The sequence below is a fragment of the Lithobates pipiens genome, unplaced genomic scaffold (genome assembly GCF_037356315.1).
Source record: "Lithobates pipiens isolate NorthernLeopardFrog02 unplaced genomic scaffold, aLitPip1_a1.2 Scaffold_27, whole genome shotgun sequence".
Lineage (NCBI taxonomy): Eukaryota > Metazoa > Chordata > Amphibia > Anura > Ranidae > Lithobates > Lithobates pipiens.
Genome location: NW_027507788.1, coordinates 12466862 through 12490662, shown reverse-complemented (window position 1 = coordinate 12490662; position 23801 = coordinate 12466862). Strand labels below are relative to the sequence as shown.

General features: G+C 46.6%; 1 protein-coding gene across 3 annotated transcripts in view; it reads left to right on the top strand.

Moving 5' to 3' along the window:
* The window catches only part of LOC143933535 (uncharacterized), a 74443-nt gene extending 53599 nt beyond the window's left edge, over positions 1-20844 (top strand). For 2 of the 3 annotated variants that reach the window (XM_077456448.1, XM_077456447.1), the window contains 3 exons: positions 246-539; positions 5572-5788; positions 9990-20844. In XM_077456448.1, the coding sequence (XP_077312574.1) occupies positions 246-539; positions 5572-5788; positions 9990-10137 (659 nt within the window). In that variant the 3' untranslated portion in view covers positions 10138-20844. The remainder of the gene's footprint in view (positions 1-245; positions 540-5571; positions 5789-9989) is intronic. The other variant, XM_077456449.1, reaches the window with a different exon arrangement.
* The last annotated feature ends 2957 nt before the right edge of the window (positions 20845-23801 follow it).

Below are 23801 nucleotides of genomic sequence, written 5' to 3'. Positions count from 1 at the left end.
GATTGTGCCCAGCCGTGCCATTCTGCCGAGGTACATGTGCAGGAGGTGGTCCTTAAGCGGTTAAAACCCAGTGGTGGTCAAATTTGTGTGAAAAAATTATTAAACATTTTATTTGTGTACAGCGTTGCATGACTGCGCAATTGTCATTTAAAGTAGCACAGTGCTGAATAGCAAAAACAAAACGGAAGGGAGGGGGGTGTTATTAAAATAACTAAACATGACTTGTTATTTGTGCTCCTCGACAGCCCCCGCGGTCCCGGCATCGACTCAATGGCAGCAGCACACGTTCTCCATAGATGAATCTTCTCTCACTAATCAGACTTTGGTCGTCCGTAAAATGGAACAGACAACGGATCCGGGATGTATGTTTCATGCTACAGCTGTGCCAAACTTTCACAATTGTTCTAAGTTTAATGCCTTCCTCTTCCTCGTCAATGCAAGCTGCCTGGTAATGTTCACCACTGACCTGCAGACCCAGAGATGGGATTTGGAATATGGCGCAGGCTACAATGGAAAGTACCTTCAATCAGTTTGTGGAGGTAAGAACTATGGGCCAAATCTGGGATTCGTTATTTACTATAGGAAAATGTATGGCAGCATGCCGTACGAGCGCGGTGGATTGTACGCGACAGCTGTGTTTATCGCATAAGTAGCGCATACAGACGCTTTTAAAATCTTGCAAGGCTACTTAAAGCGGAGTTCCACCCAATACTGGAACTCCCGCTTCCCATGCCACATTCGGCCCTTTTCGGGGGGGGGGGGGGAGGGGGAGCACATACCTGTTTTTTACAAATAAAAAACAAAGAATAATGATGCGCTTGTTCAATAATAAGTGAATATAATACTATAAAACCAAGTGCAAAAGAATAGTCCAAGTAAAAAAATAGAAACATTCAAGTTTCAGTTTGTAAATAAGGTGACTGATTGGTCTATAGGGGGGGGGGGGGGGGCAACCTTTTTTGAGCGCAGTGTGCTGAAAAATGTTTTAAAAAAAAATTTTTTGTTATAAAAGCCTGCCGATTTTATAACAAAAAATGTCAATTTCACGCTCTCAATCACGAAAAGGATTTTTTATAAACTAAATGCTGTAAGCTACTTGAGCAGTAAGAAATGAATCCTGCACTCTCACGCCTAAGGCCCCTTTCACACATGCGGATGGTATGTCCGTATTTCATCCATCCGTTTGCGGATGAAATACGGGCATACATTCATCCCTATGGGATAGCGGGTGTCTGTGGATGAGCATCCGCAGACACCAGATATCGTCCGCCTCCGCTACTGTCCGATTCTGCAGACGGAGGAAAATCCTATTTTTCTATCCGTCTGCAGAGCAGATCGGATGAACACGGACAGACGGTCCGTGTTCATCCGATCCCCCATAGAGGAGAATGGAGAGCTGACAGGGCGGTCCCTGCACAGTGTGCGGAGACCACCCTGTGCGCGGCCGGCTCAGCGGGGACAACGGAGCGATCCCCGCTGAGCGAGCGGATCTTCACGGGGCGGATCATTACTGATCCGCCCCGTGTGAAAGGGGCCTTAGATTACTGTCACCCCTGCAAATCTGCCCCACCACTATACTACCCTGCTCATCTGCCCCACCACTGTACTACCCTGCATATCTGTCTGGCCACTCTACTACCCTGCACATCTGCCCCACCACTATAACCCCCCCTGCTCATCTGCCCCACAACTGTAATCCGCTGTACATCTGCCCCACCTCTGTACCCCCTTGCACAACTGGCCCACCACTGTACATCTGCCCCACCACTACTACCCTGCTCATCTGCCCCACCACTGTAACCCCCTGTACATCTGCCCCTCCACTGTACCACCCTGCTTATCTGCCCCACCAATGTTCCCCCTTTCTCATCTGCCCCACCACTGTACCTCCATGCACATCTGCTCCACCACTGAACCATCTTCTCATCTGTCCTAACACTGAACCTATCTTCACATCTGCCCCACAACTGTACCTTCTGCACATCTGTCTCACCTCTGTCCCCCCTGCTCTTCTACCCCACCATGTTAATCCCCTGTTCATGTGTTCCATTGATGTACCTCCTTTCTCCTTTCTGCACATCTGCCCCATCTCTGTACCCCCTGCTCATCTGTCCCAATAATGTATCACTGTAACCCCCTTCTTGTCTGCCCCATCACTGAACCCCCCTGCTTTTCTTTCCCACCACTAAACCCCGTTCTCATCCCTCCCACCAGTGTACCTCCTGCACATCTGCCCCATCACTGTACCCCCTTGCTCTTCTGTCCCAACACTGTAACCCCCCTGCTCATTTGCCCCATCGATGTACCCATTTTCTCATCTGCCGCACCACAGTACCTCCCTGCACATTTGCTCCACCACCATACCCCCATGCTCTTCTGTCTCACTACTGAATCACCTTCTCATCTGTCCTAACACTGAACCCATCTGCTCATCTGCCCCACCACTGTAACCCGCTTTCTCATCTGCCTCACCAATGTACCTCCTGCACATCTGTCTCACCTCTGTACTCTCCTGTGCCACCTCTGTTCCCCCTGCTCTCCTAACCCGCCTTTGTATCCCCTGCTCTCCTGCCCCACCTCTGTTCCCTCTGCTCTACTGCCCCACCACTGTAACCCCCTGCTCATCTGCCCTACCAATACACTTCCTTTCACATCTGCCCCACTGCTCTACCCCCTTGCTCATCTGGTCCAACACTAACCCCCCTGCTCTTCTGTCCCACTGCTGAACCCCCTTCTCATCTCTTCCACCACAGTACCACCTACACATCTGCCCCACCCCTGTACCCTCTTCTCATCTGTGATATGTCTGATATGCAGAGTGGTCAAAGGAAGCAGAGATGAGACACAACTACCTGTCCTGGCACACTCATCCCCACTGATCCACCTCTCACATCCATCCCACTTGCTTGTATGGGATGTATGTAATGTATGGGATGTATGGGATGTATGGGATTTATGGGATGTATGGGGTCTTTTATTTGTTTAGCTGTGTATATCGGGCACAGAAATAAGCCCAGAAATTTAAGTTGTATTCCAAAAAGTGTATCAGCTCTAGAGACTAATGCCACGTACACACGACCGGACTTTTCGACAGCAAAGGTCCGACGGAACAAATCCTTCGGACAATTTGATCGTGTGTTGGGCTCCATCGGACCTTTGCTGTCCAAAAATCTGACGGACTTGAAAAATAGAACATGTTTCAAATTTTTCAGTCGGACCCAGTTCCTATCGAGAAATCCATTCGTCTGTATGCTAGTCCGATGGACGAAAACCGACGCTAGGGCAGCTATTGGATACTGGCTATGAACTTCCTTATTCTAGTCCAGTCGTACGTCATCACGTTCAAATCCATGGGACTTGTGTCCAAGTCCGTTCATTCGGAAAGTCCGTCGGAACTCCGTCGGGAAGACCGTCGGATCTAGTCTGCCGGAAAGTCCGGTCGTGTGTGCACGGCATAAGTGAACAAGCTGGTTTCCTTTAGTAAATAAACCCCACTATCCTCAGGCCCTGATGATGTCCCATAGGTCGAAACCTATAGGGCGGGGCTTCAGAGACCCTGACATCAGATGCCTTCAATTGAAAATTATATGTATGTGAGTGTATGTATGTGAGTGGAATAAAAATGTAATGATACTATTGTGAGTCGGGAAGACTGTCGGACCTAGTCTGCCGGAAAGTCCGGTCGTGTGTACGTGGCATTAGAGGCGTCCATATCTGCATATGACATTCTGCATGTTCTGTAATGACTTCTTTGCAAGGCTGCTGACTATACTATCTAAAGCCCCCCATACATGACTCAAATTCAGCCAATTCCTGCTGAGCTTGTCTAAATTCGAGCTATGGCTGACTCCTGGCTCAACACATTTAAACTGAGAAATCTAAGGAGCTGGGTGGGAAGTTTCAGCCAAACAGCGACTGCATTCTATCAGGTATTCAGACAGCTGCAGGTGCCATGGCTGTCTGAATACATTAGCCTGAAAAGTGTGTGATAGCTTTAGACTAATGTGAGTAGACATTAATTCATAGCTAAAGGAATAAAGATGTTTTCCTCGCCAGAGTTTAGTTTGAGGGTCAAGGTAGGTACCAAGTTCTTGACCTAGGCTCCAAGGGCCACCTCCCCTATCCATGTATCCGGCCACTTTCAGGACATTGGCACATGGATTCCAATGCAGAGGGGCTGTTTTTTCGAAGCACCGATTACAGCCAGAGGCTCTAATAGGCTCCAATCCCACCCAGGTGTGTTAAACAGCGAATCAATATTCACTGTTGTAACACTGATCTTCCTCCCCGGCCATTCAGGAAGCAGGTTTTGACAACGGTCAACCAATTGGCTGAAAGGACAGGTCATCCAATTGGTCCTATATTGGTCCTATATCTGCATTAGACAGGTATCTGCATCTGCACCCCCACCCCACCCCCCCCCCCCCAAATCCAGCATCTGTGTGATGTATAAGCCTCATAAAACAAAAAAAAAACTCCTTTGCCTTTCCTGACAGAGCCAAATGCTCCTTCATTTGTATCTCACATGCTCCCCCTCCCAGACACTGCAGCCCACAGTGGGTGGGTTTCAGCAACAGAGGCGGTGCTGCAAAAAGCAGGGGGTGCTACTAGGTGTGGCCAGGTGCTGATTGACAAGCTAAAGGCATGGGAATCAGCATTGGCTTTGCTGGTAGCCACGCCTTCTGTAACAACTGTAGTGGAAGCAGGCACCGCCTACTTGAGAGGGGCAACTCTGCTTTGATTTCAGGAGCAGTGCAGTATTGTTGCCACCCCATCACAGGAAGCTGCATTAAGTGGACTCCAATGGCAGGAACTGGGCTGTCATTTGCTTTCACAATTTACTGAATCACCTGCCCCCCTGGTGGTGCCCCCTGCACTGTTTTTCTCAGGCTATCCCTCTAGGGCAGTGATTCTCAACTAGGGTTCCTCCAAAGGTTGCTAGGGGTTGCTTCAGCATTGGGCAATTTATACCTCTCCGATAAGTTCCCACCGACACCATTAATGTTTTTAGCTATCTGTAAGGAAGCTATTCTTCCCAATGACCACAAGTGTGAGGACCATTCGTCCCACTGACCATCACACTAATGTATCATGAGTTGTAGACTTCTAATTTTTAGAAGGGGTTCCTCAAGACCGGAGAACTGTTCCAAGGGTTCCTCTGTGTTGAAAAGGTTGAGAAAGGTTGCTCTAGGGCAGTGATTCTCAACCAGGGTTCTGTGGAACTCTAGGGTTCCCCGAAAGGTTGCTAGGGGTTCCTTCAGCATTGAGCAATTTCTGCCTCTCAGATAAGTTCCCACTGACACCATTGATCTTTTTAGCTCTCTGTAAGGACCATTCTTCCCACTGACCATCACACTAATGTATCATGAGTTGTAGATTTCTCATTTTTAGCAGGGGTTCCCCAAGACCGGAGAACTATTTCAAGGGTTCCTCTGTGTTGAAAAGGTTGAGAAAGGTTGCTCTAGGGTAACAATAGAACTTTGAACATGCAGTCCCTGATTAACTTAAGTGTTTTTAAAAATAATTTTTTAGTGTTGGCTTTAATGTCCATCTCTGTTGATTTCCCTTTAGAGCTGTTTACTCATAAACAAGTCATGGCCAAAGTTGATCAGTATGAAGGTGGTGATGGTCCTCAAGCTAGAGCTTACCTACAATCAACCATGACCCCTAATGGAACAACCAGCAAGCCGTTGGACAGACCCACTTGGTCAAGAATCTTTGGAGCTTTGCCTGCTATTCTAGTTATTCTGGTTTTGGTGGCACTGCTTACGGGTTACTTTGTCAAAAGGTACGTTAAAGTCAAACCAAATCCCCAGCAGAAATATGTTTATAGACAGGCCCGTTTTTAAGGCAGGGCAAAAGGGGCAGCTGCGCTGGGCCCCATCATTGTAGTGGGGCCCAAAGCAGCTGCCTCATACTTGCCAACTATCCCAGTTTATATTCCCTTATCCCTTGAAGTTTTAGACCCGTGCTATGTCACGATATCTCAGTATAAACTTCTGCTGCTGCTGCTGCCCAGATCTGCCCTATTGCCATGTGCAGATGACTCACCTGCAGACCCTGTGTTTACATGTAAATAACCTGCATTGATATGTAAATAGTGGCGGCATTAATATGTAAATAGTCGTGGACTGCAGCATTGATATGTAAATAAAGTCAGCATTCATATGTATATCAAATTCCCCTGAGGACACATCCACCATTACTTCTGCTGAATGCTGCCCACTGAGGAGGTAAAGGGGCATGCTTGAAAGTCCTGCCTACAACTGTGGTCATTAAGCCTAACACCAGCCTGTTCTGCAAAAGTAAGCAAATTGGAGGTGAAACCCTTCTTCAGAATAACATGGTGCCACAGCACCCTGATTTTTGGTGAATGTGAATACACAGGCAGGCAGTGAAGCGATGATATGATGTAACCTTTAGCAACCAATCAGTGAGCAGTAATGCAGTGCACTAACTTCTTGCAACAAATCAGTGAGCAGTAATAACGTGCAGTAACCGCTAAAAAATAATTAGTGAGTGGTATAAATGTTCAGTAACCTCTGGCAATCCATCAGTGAGCAGTATTGATGTACAGTAATCTCTAGCAAGCAGCAGTGAGCCATAATGTATGATGTAACCTCTAGCATCCAGTCATTAAGCATTAATGATATACTGAAACCTCTGGCAACCAATCGCAATCACTGCCTGATCTGAATCAGTAAACTGATGTTGAGTCTAGCTGCTATTTATTGTATGTCTCAAAGAATATGGAGAGCGAAATTGCGTGGAAGAGGGGCCCAAGAAAATGTTTGCCCAGGGTCCAGTCAATATTAAAGACGGCCCTGTATATAGAAGAAACTAGTTTGTAGTAGTTACATCCAATCAAATGCATAGTCCAACTTTTGCAAAGAATTTAGTAAATTCACCAATACTGCTAAAATAAAAAAAATGTGCATTTACAAAATGTTTGCATTGAAGCCTGCAACTGCATTGAGAGCAACATGGGTGCAAAGGCCAGGCTCTTGCAGTGATAAAGACCCGGATATTTTTTCTCAGAGAATAAGTGCGGGTACTCCCCGCTTCCGAGTCACCCCTTGTCTCCACCCCATACCCACCTCCCAGTACTGCCCCTTTCAAGCCCCATTCACACCTGAGTGTTTTGTAGCTTGAAGTCTGAAGCTACAAAACACTGGAGGGAAAAAAATCCATTATTCTCTATGGAGACGGTTCACATCTCCACTCCAAGTCGCCTGAAGCCGAACGCCTGAAGCTCAAACAAGTTCTGGACCCTTTTTTGTGGCTCGAATCGGGCAGATTTCGGCATTTTTCTCCTTTTTACATTGGTGACCTTTTGCCCTGCACAAAATCGCATTAAAAAAAAACAGAAAATCGCAGTAAAATCGCACGATTTTCTGCCTGAAAACGCTATGCTCAGGTGTGAATGGGGCCTTAGAGAATACAGAAGCAAGTATCATTAATGACAACAAGAAAAGCAGTAAGGTAGATCCCCTGCATCAAGCAACAATAGACCCCCCCACCTGGCAACCGAATGACCCCGAGTAACCATAAATTTACCCCAGCAACAATGCACCACCCCCACCAGAAAAAATAGATACCCCCAACAACAATAGACCCCACAGCATTAATAGATCTCCCTGCAACCATTGACCGCTGCAACAAAATCCCCCCCCCCCCCCTTTAACAATAGGTCCACCCAAACAACAATACAGGACCAACCAGAAAAAAATAGATACTCCAGCAACAAAAGATCCCCCTAGCAACAATAGACCCCCCCTACAAGAAAATACCGCCCTACCAGTCAATTCAGCAGTACACCCCCACCAGAAAAAAAAATATCCCCCGGCATCAATAGATCCCTCTAGAAACAATTCACCCTGGCAACAAAATCCCCTCCCGCCCAGTAACAATAGGTTCACCAGTGGCAGCCCGTCCATTAGGGGCACAGGATGCCACCCCCCCATCTATGCATCCAGCCCCCTAATCTACATGCAGGGCACCAGCCACATGGATTCCAATGCGGGGAGGGGGGTTTGAAGCACATGATTAGAACCAGAGGCTCTAATAGGCTTCAAAAATGGGTGGGCTCGGGATACAGTGAGTCCACCCAGTTGAGTGATAATAGCGAATGAATAATCACTATTATCACACTCATTCTCCTCCCGGCCAATCAGGAAGTGGGTCGTGAGACCCGTTTCCTGTTTGGCCAAAAGGAGAAGCCCTCCTATTGACCTATGAGGAGGGAGGAGACGCATGGGAAGCCCAACTGATGGAGCCAGGACACTGAGGAGACCAAGGGGGAAAGCTGCCGCCGTCTCCACATGTCAGCACAGGGTGAGTGAGCTGGGCGACGGGAGGGGATGCGGGTATGGTATGCAGTGCAGGATGGAGCGACGGGGGGGCAGATCCCTCCAAGCAACAATATCCCCAATTAAATACTACCCCCACCAGAAAATGCAACAGTACACCCTCTCCAGAAAAAATATATCCCCCCCCCCAGCAACAATTGACCTCCTCAGCATCAATAGATCCCCCTAGCAACAATTGATGCCTGGCGACAAACACCCCCCCCCCCAGTAACAATAGGTCCACCTACATAACAATACACCCCCACCAGAAATTGGCGTGACATCACTGAGAGGCCAGCCGAGACAAAGGAAGCTCCTGACGGGCGGAGATCACTTGTGAAGGGCGGGGCTGGTCTTAGGCTTGTGCCCGTCACACTCAGCACATATTTCAGGCTATTTATGTAGTGTGGCCGGTGTGTACTGCACATTGCACACTTCTTCAGCCCCCCCTTTCCCCCAGTAAATCGTGTCGGCCAGGGCATCCGCCCTTTATGCCCCGCGTCCCGGTTTTCTGCCAAAGACTGTCCCCCCATCGGATAGTGTCCACCCCGTACTGCGCAGGTGCAGCGCTTGCGTAGTACGGAGAACAAGAAGACTCCTAAAGTCTCCAAAGTTGAACGGCGCCTGCGCACTGAGTCCAGGTTGAAGCCCCACCATCCAAGTGGACATACAGTAGCAGTTAGTAGGACGGCCCCTCACGGGCTCGCTTCCCTCGCCACGCTTCGGGCACGACCTCGCTTCCCTCGCCACGCTTCGGGCACGACCTCGCTTCTCTCTGCAATTTTTTATTCTAACTCTATGTCAACTTGGATGGTGGGGCTTGAACCCAGACTCAGTGCGCAGGCGCCGTTCATCTTCGGAGACTTTCGGCATCTCCTTGTCTTCCGTACTGCGCAAGCGCAGTACAGGGTGGACACTATCCGACGGGGGAAAGTATTTGACACAACACGGGCTCTGTTAGCCCTTGTACACACGGTCCGAGATTCCGACGGGATGTGTCCGATCGGACCGTTTTGTCAGATATTCCGACTGTGTGTGGTCTCCATCGGACTGTTTCCGTCGGAGTATCCGACGGACCAAGTTTTCCAACTTGTTGGTAAAATTTTCAGACAAAATGCTCCGATCGGACATACTCTGATCATGTGTAGAGAATTCCAATTGGACAAAGTGCCACGCATGCTCAGATCAAATTCCTACACCAAAGCTATTGGCTACTAGCCTGAACGTAGTCCCGTTGTAACAATATAACGTCATCACGTTCTGAAAGATCGGATTTTCCGACAACTTTGTCCGACCGTGTGTATGCAACAGTTTCGGACAAAATCCGTTGGACAAAATCCAACGGATTTGGTTGTTGGAATGTCCGACCGTGTGTACAAGGGCTTAGAAGGGATTTCCTCCAACTTCCTGTTGGCTATGGGACAGGAAGTGAGAAGAAATCTGCCCGAAAGGGACACAGGTGGCATAAAATAATGACAAGAGTAAAAGCCCTCCCTTACTCTATCCAAAATGAAAAAAAGGTTTTGCTTTTAGTTTTATTCATATTATTTTAGAGATTTTAAAAGAGCATATATTGTGCTTTTGGTTGGAACAGAGATTGTCTTTAATATAAATGGTTCTTTGTTATTTTCTATGTTTCAGATGTAGGAACAAGACAAACAATCAGTCCCCAACAACTAATGGTATTGAACTACATAACATGAAGAAAGATGGAGAGGATACCAACGAAGGCCTTCTCTCTAATGGAACATCGGAACCCCAACACAAGAACCAGATGGCTGAGACCTAATTCCTAATACGGGACACAGAGAACAATCTTTTCAGTCTCTTCATATCTCTATATTATATATTTTTATCATTTCTAAAGCCAAGTCGAGCAAAAGACCACAGTCTCCTAGAACCGTACATTTGAGAATTGCGGAAGTGGTAGTGGGTACTGCTCTATGGATGACTTACACGTGCATGCATGGTCTTTCTTTTCTATAAGCTACTTCTTGACATTGATCAGAACTTTATTAATAATTGGGAGGAGAATCTTAACGTAACTTTTTAGAAGACACAAAAAAAAAACTAAAACCGATTGTGAAGGCGTGGCCAAACGACCTTAGCGGTATGCAGGTGCTTTAAAAGTAAGCTATGGTTTTCCCTTGCAGTTCCTTTCTAGTGCTCTCTGCTGGCAGAGCTGAGTAACAGCGACACCCCTTCACACAAGTGCCTATAGACAGGCTTGTATTGCATAGAAACAGAGGGTGTCTGTGTCTGGCCCAGTCTGTTACTGAGAACTGGTCATGGAGTGTACTGGGTTAACTCTAGGTAGTGGTGGAACTACCAGGGTCTCAAAGGTCACACTCGGGACTAGAAATGCCCCCCCCCCCCCCGTTTGGTTCGCAGCAGAACTCCTGAACAGGGGAAAAGTTTTGTCCTGAAATGCGTACCCCATTCAAGTCTATGGGAGCCGAACATGAGAAATCAAACGTCCCCATTTTGAAGGCTTATATGCAAGTAATTGGCCATAAAAAGGGTATGGGGGCCTGGGTACTGCCCTGGGGGGCACGTATCAATGCAAATTGTTTAAAGTGAAACAAAAAAAAAAGAATATTCTTCAAATATAGTGTCTGGGGAGGTCCCCTTAGTCTGCCTGTAAAGTGGTGCATCTGTAGCATGTATAGAACCTGCTGCAGGAAAAAAAGACATTTCCAAAGAAAAAAATCATGAGTCAAATCACATTTAAATTGACTCGCAGTTGCAATTGCTATCACCTGTCTATTTTAAAAAAGTAAGAAAAAAAATGGCGTGCAGTCCCCCCCCCCCAGTCCATAGCAGGCCCTTTGGGCGGACTGCTGATGACTAATCCATTGTTAAGGACACGGCAGCTGGCTTCCCGGCCACACTCCTTACCAACATAATGACTGTGCGTTTCAGAGAACACCCGAAGTGCGGGTCAAAATTTTGCTTCTTGGCCCAAACCATTGGCTCAACACTACTTGCAACTGGCCCTTAGCATTCTGCCACTGTGGAGGGCGGGAGGAGGGGGCGCTGCAGGACTGTAAAGTTTAGTTCACACTGATGTGACCCCAAAGTCGCGTGACTTGCTTATGATTTCCTTTCAACCTTTTTTTTTTATTAAGACCGCACCCATTGAAATGATTGTGCTTTGACTTGTCATGCGACTTTATGTCGCATGACTAAATCCCCCACGATGGGAGTAAAAGGCCCCAGGTTCAGTGGGGTGGGCCCCAGGAGTGGAGGATAGAGACCCCTGGGACCAGAGGAAAGGGCCCTGGGACCAATGGAAAGGGCCCCGGTGTTCTGGCAAAAACTGTCCCTCCATCGGATAGTGTCCGCCCCGTACTGCACAGGCGCAGCGCTTGCGCAGTACGGAGGATAGGGAGACTCCGAAGGTTTCCAAAAATGAACGGCGCCTGCGCACTAAGTCCAGGTTCAAGCCCCACCATCCATGTGGACATACGGTAGCACTTAGTAAGAGGGCCCCTTGCGGGCTCGCTTTGCTCGCCACGCTTCGGGCACAGCCTCGCTATGTTAGGCAATTTTTTATTCTAACTCTATGTCCACTTGGATGGTGGGGCTTAAAGTGCGCTCAGTGCGCAGGCGCAGGCGCCGTTCATCTTCAGAGACTTTTGGCATCTCCTTGTCCTCCATACTGCGCAAGCGCAGTACAGGGCAGACACTATCCGATGGGGGACAGTATTCTACATAACACCGGCAGTCAGGGGGGCCCTTCATGGTTTGTTGCACCGGGGTCCTGAAGGTTCTAGTTATGCCAGCTTGCAAATGACTGAGGATTCTCTCCGTGTTCCAATGTGATAGCTGTGAATGCCAGAATGGCAAGTCGGCACTATCATGTGGGAGGAAGCGGAGGTAGTCATATGATCCCCTATACCTGGAAGTACTTTGTTGACCTGATCAAATAGAGCAAACGGGGAATGGAGGAAAAGTAAGCATAAGCAGCTGCAGGGGTGTTCTTTAAGAAGCCATTCACACCATTTTCATATGTTGAGGTGCTTAGCATTATGTAGCTCTTTTGAATGGCCTGTCAAAACACCCCAAAAATATTTGCAACGGAGCATCTGCCCCCTTATGTTATGCTGCAGGTACACTAGAGTGAACTGTGTATGTGGATTGGAGTGCAATTACCAATAAGAGTCAATCCATTGCAACACACCTACTGTATGCAGTGCATTAGCATGCGTTGTGGTAGTGCATGCTATCACACTTTGTGGTTTTAAAGTGCTGTTAAAGCCAATTATTTATTTTTAAATGGCAAACATATTATATTTACCTGCTCTGTGTAATGGTTTTGCACAGAGCAGCCCCAATCCTCCTCTTCTTTGGTCCACCTTCTGTGTTCCTGGCACCTCCCTCCTGCTGAGTGCTCCCAGAGCAAGCAGTTTTGCTATGGGGGCACCCAAATAGGCTCACTCCCAAGCCACTGTCCATTCACACACAGACCAGGGGTTCAGTTCCACCCACTCTCTCTCCTCATTGGCTCACTGGCTGTGATTGACAGCAGCGGGAACCAATGGCTTCTGCTGCTGCTTCAACCAATGAGGAGGGACAGCCTCCAGAGAGCCGAGGCTCTCGAGCACAATGCTGGATCGTGATGGGGCTCAGTTAAGTATTAGGGGGGTAGCTGCACACAGAAGGTTTTTTTTTTTACCTTCATGCATAGAATGCATGATGGTAATAAAAAAACTTGAGCCTTTGCAACCACTTTAGGAAGTCCTTAAAGTGGAAGTAAACCCTCCTTTCATATTCACCCAAGGAAGCCGCCATCTTGGCCTCTGTTTGATCTTCAACTGCCATGATGCTGCACATGCAATCAGTTATGACTCCAGCCATTGGATGATTTGACGGTTTGGTTGAGAGCAGGGGCGTACCTAGAGCATTTGGCACCCGGGGCGGATCCTATATCTGGCACCCCCCCCCCCCCACCATAAAATGTAAAAACACCCACCGTGTCCCCTGCATACCTCTGCATCCTTCAATATCTTTTTGTCACTACTGTGTACCCCCCTCCACAACTGCACCTCTGGACCCCTTTAAATTACACAGCACCCTGCACCTCTGGACCCCTTTACATTACACAGGACCTTGCACCTAAGGACCTCTTTACATTACACAGCCCCCTGCACCTCTGGACCCCTTTACATTACACAGCAGCCTGAACCTCTGGACCCCTTTACATTACACAGGACCTTGCGCCTAAGGACCTCTTTACATTACACAACAGCCTGCACCTCTGGACCCCTTTACTTTATACAGCTCTTGTACCTCTGGACCCCTTTACATAACATAGCACCCTGAACCTCCTGACCCCTTTACATTACACAGCCCTTGTACCTATGGATCCCTTTACATTACACAGCACCCTGAACCTCTGGACCCCTTTACATTACACAGCACCCTGCACCTCTGCAACCCTTTACATTACACAGCCCCTCACAGCTCTGGACCCTCTGCATGTTACACACATCCCCTACAGTGCAGACCCCCCTCCCTACCATACAGACCCCCATCTACAGTGTAGACCCCCCTACAGTACAGAATCCTCCCCTACAGTGCAGACCCTCCTACAGTACAGACCCCTCCACCCTATAGCGCAGACCCCCCCCTACAGTGCAGACCCTCCTACAGTACAGACCCACCCCCCTACAGTGCAGACTCCCCTACAGTACAGAATCCTCACCTACAGTACAGACCCCCCTACAGTGCCGAATCTTCCACTACAGTACAGACCCCCCCTACAGTGCAGGACCCCTTCTACAGTGCAGGACACCCCTACAGTGCAGGACCCCTTCTACAGTGCAGGACCCCTATAGTGCAGGACCCCTTCTACAGTGCAGGACCCCCCCTACAGTGCAGGACCCCCTACAGTGCAGGACCCACCACAGTAAAGAACCCCTTCTACAGTGCAGGACCCCTTTTACAGTGCAGACCCCCCTACAGTGCAGGACCCCCCCCCCCTACAGTGCAGGACCCACCACAGTAAAGAACCCCTTCTACAGTGCAGGACCCCCCTGCAGACCCCCCCTACAGTGCAGGACCCCCCTACAGTGCAGACCCCCCCCCAGTGCAGGACCCCCCCTACAGTGCAAACCCCCCTACAGTGCAGGACCCACCACAGTAAAGAACCCCCCTACAGTGCACAGCCTCCCCTAAGGACCCATAGTGTACCTGGCAAGGCAGCGGCATTGCAGGGGGGAGGTGTGGGCAGCACCCGAGTGGAGTGTCACCTGGCTGTCGGCTCAGTGATGCGGGACCCGGCGCACGTGACTCCGGGACTCTGTAATCCACTATTCAAAGGCTCCATTGTTAAGATGGCCATCTGAACTCTTGCAGGAATTGGACACCTTACCCAAAGAGAACTAATGAAGGCTCTCCAAGGGGACAATATTCCCTAACAGACTCCCCTTCCCCTATAGCACTGATACAATTCCATCCACAGGAAAGAAGAATACCTGTACTTGCCTACATAGTATACATAACATTTCTGCTTCAGGATCAGTCTAACTTCTATTACGGACACCAAAAAAAAAAAAATCGCAATGTTGTGACACTCATTGACCCATAGTGTACCTGGCAAGGCAGCGGCATTGCAGGGGGGAGGTGTGGGCAGCACCCGAGTGGAGTGTCACCTGGCTGTCGGCTCAGCGATGCGGGACCCGGAGCACGTGACTCCGGGACTCTGTGGTCACGTGACTCACGTCGCGCCGTTCTGATCAGTCTCGGGCATCGGCTGTCACTCACAGCCGAGCAGAGTGAAGCCACCTCCCCCTCCTTGTCTACACAGTGCTATGCATGGAGAAGGGGGAGGCGGCTTCACTCTGCTGGGCTGTGAGTGACAGCCGCTGCCCCAGACTGATCAGTTGCGGAGGGGGGGGGGGGGGTGCTGGCCTGACACCCCCCCCCAGTGTGTGGCACCCGGTGCGGCACGCCCCCCCCCCCACTTAGTACGCCTCTGGTTGAGAGCACAACCAATGTGACAGTTACATTCCTGACACACACCGGAAATGTAACTGTTTTTTTAAACTGTTAAATCGATGGGTTTACTTCCACTTTAAAAAGGAACTAAACCCTTGAAACTGTGCCCAAAAAAGACTGGCAGAGGCAAAAAAAAAAAAAAACAGGTAACTAGTATTGCCTGTAATCTCCCTACAGCTTGATTTTCCTGTTACTGACTTATTATGCACTGTTCTGCACTGCGGAGGCGGCCATCTTGGTAGAGGCAGGGTTTGGCTTCCTCGTGTCAGATCCTCCAGCAAGGAGAACAGTGAGCAGCACAAATGTGATATCATTGAATCTCACTGAAAAAACCCCTGAGATTAGCACTCGGAGGCATTAGAGGCTCCCACTGCAGATATACAGCTAGGAGACTACAAAACAGGAGTGCCCGGGCACACCTACATACCTGGAAGTACACTGCATTTTGTTAGAAAGAATTCTAGCTAAAAGGTAGATTTTTTCATGGTACTGCTTAAAAGCAATTCACATTTCTAGATCTTCCATATCATATAGGATAGGGATATGCAATTAGCAGACCTCCAGCTGTTGCAGAACTACAAGTCCCAATAGGCATAGCAATACTCTGACAGCCACAAGCATGACATCCAGAGGCAGAGGCATGATGGGACTTGTAGTTTTGAAACAGCTGGAGGTCCGCTAATTGCATATCCCTGATATAGGATATCTTGAGGGTGCCCATATTCCCTTGCGGCCAGTGTTGATGGGCTGAAAATGTAGCCCACTCGTGACATCAGCCTGAGATCCTTCTGCAATCATTCAGACTCTATTGCAGGTGCATTTTACCTAAGTTAGCTCTTTCTGACCTGCTTGAAGCTGCTTTTGCATTCCCATAGATTAGTATTGTAAGTGAAGCAGCTCTGGATGCAGACCCTTATAGCATGGATGGGCTGCAGTTCCCATTATGACAATAAGGCCCCATTCAGATTTGGGCGATTCTGCCCATGATTCCAATTCTCAGCAAAACGCACGACGCGCGTTCGAGTGTCATTCATCCTGAACGGCATCCCAAACATGGTGCAATTTTGCTGCAATTGTTGCACAATGAACATGGTAAAGCATGTGTGTAAAATCATGCCTGGCTCAAGGCATGACAAACACACATAGGGCAGCCCATACAAGCCCTATGTGCAACACGCGGATACGAGTGTGAATCGCTCTTTTAAAATCACAAGTGGGAACGTGGGTTCCCGCTACACAATATAAAAATGGGGCCTTATGAGGTCTGACGAACCCCAAATTGCGTGGAGCGCCTGGGGAAGTTGTATTGAACACAGTGACACACCAATTTTTCTTCAAATGTCGGTGACAAAAATTATCAAATTTAAATTTTATGTCTTTGCTAGGCAGCTATGTAAAGTGAATAATTTGACAAAAAAAAAAAAAAAAGATGCCAGCTTCAAACACATTTAACTAAAGTCAAAACCGTTATAAAACACAACTAAAAACATTGCAAAGTAGAAGCAATACCTCCATTAGCCAGATTCCACTCTCAATGCAGCCCTGTCCTAAATGGCCAGATCATAAATAGTCTGGCAGAACAGCTAAGTAATACACATCCTGACTGAGTCTGTTTTTTTTTAACTACCAAAAGCCAAACTCTATCCATATTCCATAAATCCTGCAGTGGTGGGGTTACCTTCATAAAAAGTGGATACACTGATGTGTGGGAAGATGATAGTCAGTTAAACACCAACAATGCTGTATAGGACACTAGAGTTGGGTCCTGGATGGGAGACAGCCCTTGTACACACGATCGGAGATTCCGACGGAATGTGTCTGATCGGAGCGTTTTGTCGGATATTCCGACTGTGTGTGGTATGCATCGGACTGTTTCCGTCGAAATATCCGTCGGACCAAATTTTCCAACTTGCCGGAAATATTTTTCGGCAAAATGCTCCGATCGGACATACTCCGATCACGCGTATTGAATTCCGATCAGACAAAGTGCCACGCATGCTCAGATCAAATTCCTACATCAAAGCTATTGGCTACTAGCCTGAACATAGTCCCGTCGTAACGAAATAACGTCATCACGTTCTGAACGATCGGATTTTCCGACAACTTCGTCCGACCGTGTGTATACAACAGTTTCGGACAAAATCCGTCGGACAAAATCCGACAGACAAAATCCGACGGATTTGGCTGTCGGAATCTCCGATCATGTGTACAAGGGAATACTCAAGAGTTCTCACCCGTGTGGGTTGAGGGGTTTTGTTTGGAAAGGGGTAAATCGGTTTGCCCAGGAAATCCTTGGTAAGTCCTTATATGGAAACTGGAATTTGGAGGTTCGGAGAGACTTTGGGTTAGAAAGAGCCTCCAATCTTAAGTACTGAGATTAGTTCTGAATGGATGAATCCACCTGCAGGGAAGGGCCTGAAAGGGGCAGTAAGGAGTCAACACCTGTCTGCGAGGTGGAGAGTGAGGCATGTCACAGCTGTGTGTGCTGTCTGGCAACTGAGACAGTGTTTGCAGAATTCCTGTGGCCTTTGCAGCACCCTGAGGCAAACGTGAACCATAAAACCCTGGTGTGAGACTGGTATACTGGCTGTGAGCCTCCGTGTTCTTTTCTTTATGCTACAATTATGGACTGTTTGCATGTACTTTTGCTGAAGAAAGCTATTTTGTTTGCTTGATTTTTTTAAAACAAAGACTGTTTTACTTTTACAAGCGGCTGGCTGGTGATCCTGGGCCCCCTATATTACGACACCTAGGTCCCATTCACTTAGCAATTTGTACTCGTGAGCGAAATTGTAAGCGCAATGCGCGTGTGGGTGCTTTTTATTGTAAATGGCAACTTAAACATGGTGATGTTTTGGGCGATTGTTACATAGTTACATATACGGTAGTTGGTAAGGTTAAATAAAGACACCAGTCCATGCACAAATTATGCTGCGATTGCGGCAAAATGTGACATTAAACATCGTGTGAAGCCTCTCACCCCAAACAGGAGCAGGAGCTTTTTTTGGCGATAAACGTGCATTGAAGTGAATGGGCTGCCCAATGTGTGACATGTGGAATCCTGTGACAATCGCTCACACAAAATCATGGATGGGAACACGAGTTCTCGTTGCGTGAAGTGTGAATGGGGCTTTAGGCTACAAGGTCCAGCAGGATAATAAAACACGTTAGACCTCTTGAGTGAAACATACATATTATCCTCATATCCAGTCTCTAACAAATCATAATTTCATTCTGTTCTATAATATGTTGGTTGTAGACTTGTGCACAATGGAAAATTTTGTTTAGTTTCGGTTCGTTGTCATTCCTAAAATACATAATTTCGTTCTGTTATATTCGTTATGTTACGTTAATAAGTTTTCGGATAATTCGTTATTATTCGTAGAGTGTCGAATTCATTCATTCGTATTCGTTGAAATTCGCTATTTATGTATGTATAGACATTCGTGATAATGATTCGTAGTTTGGAAAGTCGTTTATTTATTGAATCTTTTAACACACACAATGACAATGTCTCTTCTCCTCGGCTAAAATACAATACAACACCCTTCTAACTCAGTTCTCAGGAATGCACTTTGCCAGTAATCCATCCTCCGGCACAAAATGAATTAACTGATTGGACTATAAGATTTACTTTGAGCTGAACTTTTGTTTCATTAGATCTTTAAAGAATTACCGAATCATGTCGAATTCATTCAAATTCATTTGTTATATTTCTTTCATATTTGTTGTTATTCGTTATTTTTTTATTCGGACAGTCGAATGCATCCGAATGTCCGAAAGATGCAAAATTTGTCAGAATTTTGATTAGTTACGAAACGAATCGCACAAGCCTAGTTGGTTGTCAGATAGTAAAATCGTGTCAGATTATTGTTAGCATTATTATTATTAGCATTAGAAGTACATCTGCTGAAAATACTTTGCCACACCTATCAACAAATCACTCAACCGTTTGATTGGATGTCATTAGATCTGTGAGACCCTCTGACTGGACAAAAAATGCTGTTGCTTTTGTCAACTACTGCGAAACTCTCATTAACCATTGAAACTATAAAGGAATGCTTAGAATGATTTATGAGATTTGGTGGTTTCCGATCAGATTGGACTTACTCTGCAAACGAATTGCACAGGAACAATGTGCAAGGATAAAGGAAGGCCGTAGACATGGTGTATCTAGATAAAGGAAGGCCCGTAGATGTAGTGTATCTGGATTTTGCAAAAGCATTTGACACAGTTCCCCATAAACGTTTACTGTATATAATAAGGTCCATTGGCATGGACCATAGGGGGAGTACATGGATTGAAAACTGGCTACAAGGGTGAGTTCAGAGGGTGGTGATAAATGGGGAGTACTCGGAATGGTCAGGGGTGGGTAGTGGGGTCCCCCAGAGTTCTGTGCTGGGACCAATCCTGTTTATTTTTTTCATAAACTACCTGGAGGATGGGGTAAACAGTTCAATCTCTGTATTTGTGGACGATACTAAGATAAGAAGGGCAATAACTTCTCTGCAGGATGTGGAAACCTTGCAGAAAGATCTGAACAAATTAATGGGGTGGGCAACTACATGGCAAATGAGGTTTAATGTAGAGAAATGTAAAATAATGCATTTGGGTGGCAAAAATATGAATGCAATCTATAGACTGGGGGGAGAACCTCTGGGGGAATCTAGGATGGAAAAGGACCTGGGGGTCCCAGTAGATGATAGGCTCAGCAATGGCATGCAATGCCAAGCTGCTGCTAACAAAGCAAACAGAATATTGACATTAAAAAGGGGATCAACTCCAGAGATAAAACGATAATTCTCCCGCTCTACAAGACTCTGGTCCGGCCGCACCTGGATTATGCTGTCAAGTTCTGGGCACCAGTCCTCAGGAAGGATGAACTGGAAATTGAGCGAGTACAAAGAAGGGCATCCAAGCTAATAAATGGTCTGGAGGATATTAGTTATGAGGAAAGGTTGTGAGCTCTGAACTTATTCTCTCTGGAGAAGAGATGCTTGAGAGGGGATATGATTTAAATTTATAAATACCGTACCGGTGACCCCACAATGGGGATAAAACTTTTTTGCGGAAGGGAGTTTAACAAGACTCGTGGCCACTCATAGAATAGAATTAAAGAGGTTTAACCTTAAAGTATGTAGAGGGCTCTTTACTGTAAGAGCCGCAAGGATGTGGAATTCCCTTCCACAGGCGGTGGTCTCAGCGGGGGGCATCGATAGTTTCAAAAAACGATTAGAAAAGCATCTGAAAGACCGCAACATACAGGGATATACAATGTAATACTGACATATAATCACACACATAGGTTGGACTTGATGGACTTTTCAGCCTCACCTACTATGTAACTATGTAATGACGGGGGGAACCTTGCTTAAGTATTATCCAATCCCATTTGTTTTACTGCTGTTTTCTGCTTGTTTTATTGTGTATTTGCTGTAAATAATTCCTGCACTGTTTTTCTATTCTTTTCATTAAAAAAAAATATTGAAAAATCGCTAAGCTAAATCTCTGAATGCTCTAATTTGAAATTGAAATAACTTTTGCCTCTGTGGGGACCTACCATATTATAAACTCTGTTACATTCCTGTCTGGGAGTGGCAGCGAGTGATATGGACATTATTCTTAAGGGTCAGAATTGCAACAACATATGCTGTTATTGGTGCGTTTCCCTTAAATCACAAGGTGGCGGCTGCTGTACTTGAATGATGTATCTGGTAGAAGAGCCTGAAATGATGAGGAAGGCCTCTCTTACACCTCTGAGTTGGGGCCCTGGTAGTGTGAACAGGAAACCCAGGAGTGCAGAGTGTCACGAGTGCCTGTGAGTCTTGCTAGCAGAGCAGGTGTCCAACCAGGCAGGGGTAGTCACCAGAGGTCTTCAGTGAAGCAGGCAGGCTGGGTGGCAACTCTTGAACAGCAAACTGAAACAGTCCGGTACTGGCAATAGAAGACAGGCGAGGCATATACTAGTAGGAGACAGTGGATAACAGTGGTGGCCCGTCTACATGGGGAGCAGGGGTGCCACCCTTATAATCCATGTGCCCAGCCCCATATCTACATGCAGGGCACTAAACGCATGGATTCCAATGTTTTTGTGTTTTTTTTGTTTTTTTTAGAAGCACATGATTAGAGTGTGAGGATCTAATTGGCTTAAAAAAAGGGTGGGCTTGGGGTGCAAAGCACTGCGCCCCGATCCCACCCACTTGTGTTACAATAGCGAATTATTCGCTATTGTCTTCCTAATTCTCCTCCTGGCCAATCAGGAAGCGGGTCCTGAGACCCGTCCCCTAATTGGCCGAGAGGAGAAGCAATCCTATTGGACGCTGAGGAGAAGTAGGGAGGAGATGCAGAGGAAGCAGCCATAAAGAGGAGGAGAAGGAGATGCAGGGTGAAGCCGCTGCCCGGAGGAAGTGCTGCCCGCGACCTGGATGGGGTAAGTGCGGGCAGGTTACCGACTGACCGGGGGGAGAGGTGGATGTGGCGGGTAGATGGATAAGCAGACCGCCGGAAGGCAGGCAGATCCTGGTGACAGCAGGAGGAATATCAGAGTCTGGCAGGCTGGGTCATACACTGGCAAGATGTGGTACAGGGGCACAGGCAAAAGCGCGGTCAGGGTACAAGCTGGGTCAGGATCTGATCAGTGGAGCAGTAGCAAATGGAGCAGGCAGAAGCAGTGGTCAGAAGGCAAGCTGAGGTCAATACAGGCAGAGTTCAGGGAGTAGTCATCAGGAGGCGGGACAGCAGTTGAAGTCAGGATACAGGAACACAGGGTCATAAGTCACATGGAAGGCTGAAGACAAATCAGCACTGAACCTGAGAACTGGCTCAGTTTAAATAGCCGATTTGGTGCCAACATCTGTCACTGGTGTGTGTGAGCACTCATTCACGCATGCATGAGCATGTCTGGTTTCTACATCCACCCAGAGGAGCCATCTTGTCTACTGGTATGCCCATCCTGACAACATGTATTTAAAGCATATAGAAATGAATTAGTGTGGGCTAAAACACAATATCAATGAGCTTGCATCCATAAATATATATATATATATATATATATATATATATATATATATATATATATATATATATATATATATATATACAATAAAAAGATGCATTGGTCATGGGACTTTTTATAAGACAAATCACTCCAAAACCATAATAGTGCACATTATTACAAATTTATTGCATGGTAGCAGATTTCATATTCACAGTTTATAGACACAATAAAATTCCCAAAAAAATAATAATGAACTGATCCATAATAAACTAACATAATAAACAATATAAAATTAATTTTAAAAAACGTGGTATTCGTATACATGATGTTTTTTGCAGATGGAGATACATGAATACATAATGACTCCTCTTGGTATTCGTATGCATTATGTTTTTTTTTTCAGGTCTAAATGCATGATTACATGGAACATAGCAATCCAGAAATTCTTAGCATCCTATAACTCAACGCGTTTCATGGATCCCTGCCCACTTCCTCAGGCGTAGCTGCAAGAAAATTGTCTAAAAGAATAAGAAAATGCCAGAGTAATAGTATCGTATACAAAATAGATGACTCCCAAGAGAAGGAGGGGGGGGAGGGGTAAAGAGAAAAAACTAAATATTGTGGGCAAATAGCCCTATTACTTACAAGTCAGCTCAAAAACAGGCCCAGCAGCCCAGTGAGTACAAGGGGATGTCCATCCCAGGGGCTGTGGCAACATGACAGAAACAGACCTCAGGAGCAAATGCAGGGTGGACCAAGTTTCCATTATAAGGTGAATCAATGAAATGTGTGAATTGGTGATCAGTTGTCTATAAAAAATTTACTATATGAATATAAATTGTGGATTCAAAATAAATATTCAGGTCCATAATGTGTGGCATGTGACAAGGAGACAAGAATGTTAAAATTAAAAAGTGAGCAAAGGGTACATAATATAGAACTGGTGAATCAAAGATTTTTAATACCAACCATTGAAAGGTAAACTGTAAAGATGCATAAACTGGCCCACCTAAAAAAAATTCTATGATGCCCGAGTAGTTAGATGTGCAACAATATAAATACACTTTGTAAAGCAGCCACTTAAATTCCAATAAACACTTCCACCAGATGTCAGTCACACTATACAGGGCTCCAGTAAACCATGTGAAAGGAATGAAATCTCCACATGATATAGCATTGCTTATTTAATTAAAAAAAAAAACTTTTAAAAAATATGCGTACCAAATATACATTACAATGAAGCAAAAAATAAAGTGCACTGTGCCTGTATGTTTCCTCGGTGGCCAGAAAGTTGAGAAAGCGGCCGCTGTGTACAGCAGCGAGACACTTCCTGGTTCCTCGGTCCCTGGAGCGCACACGTCACTTCCGGATAATATCGTAGATCACGTCACTGGCGCGTTTCGTCACTTCCTGACTTCATCAGAGGGCGCGATCTACTGACAAGTAGTCCGGTA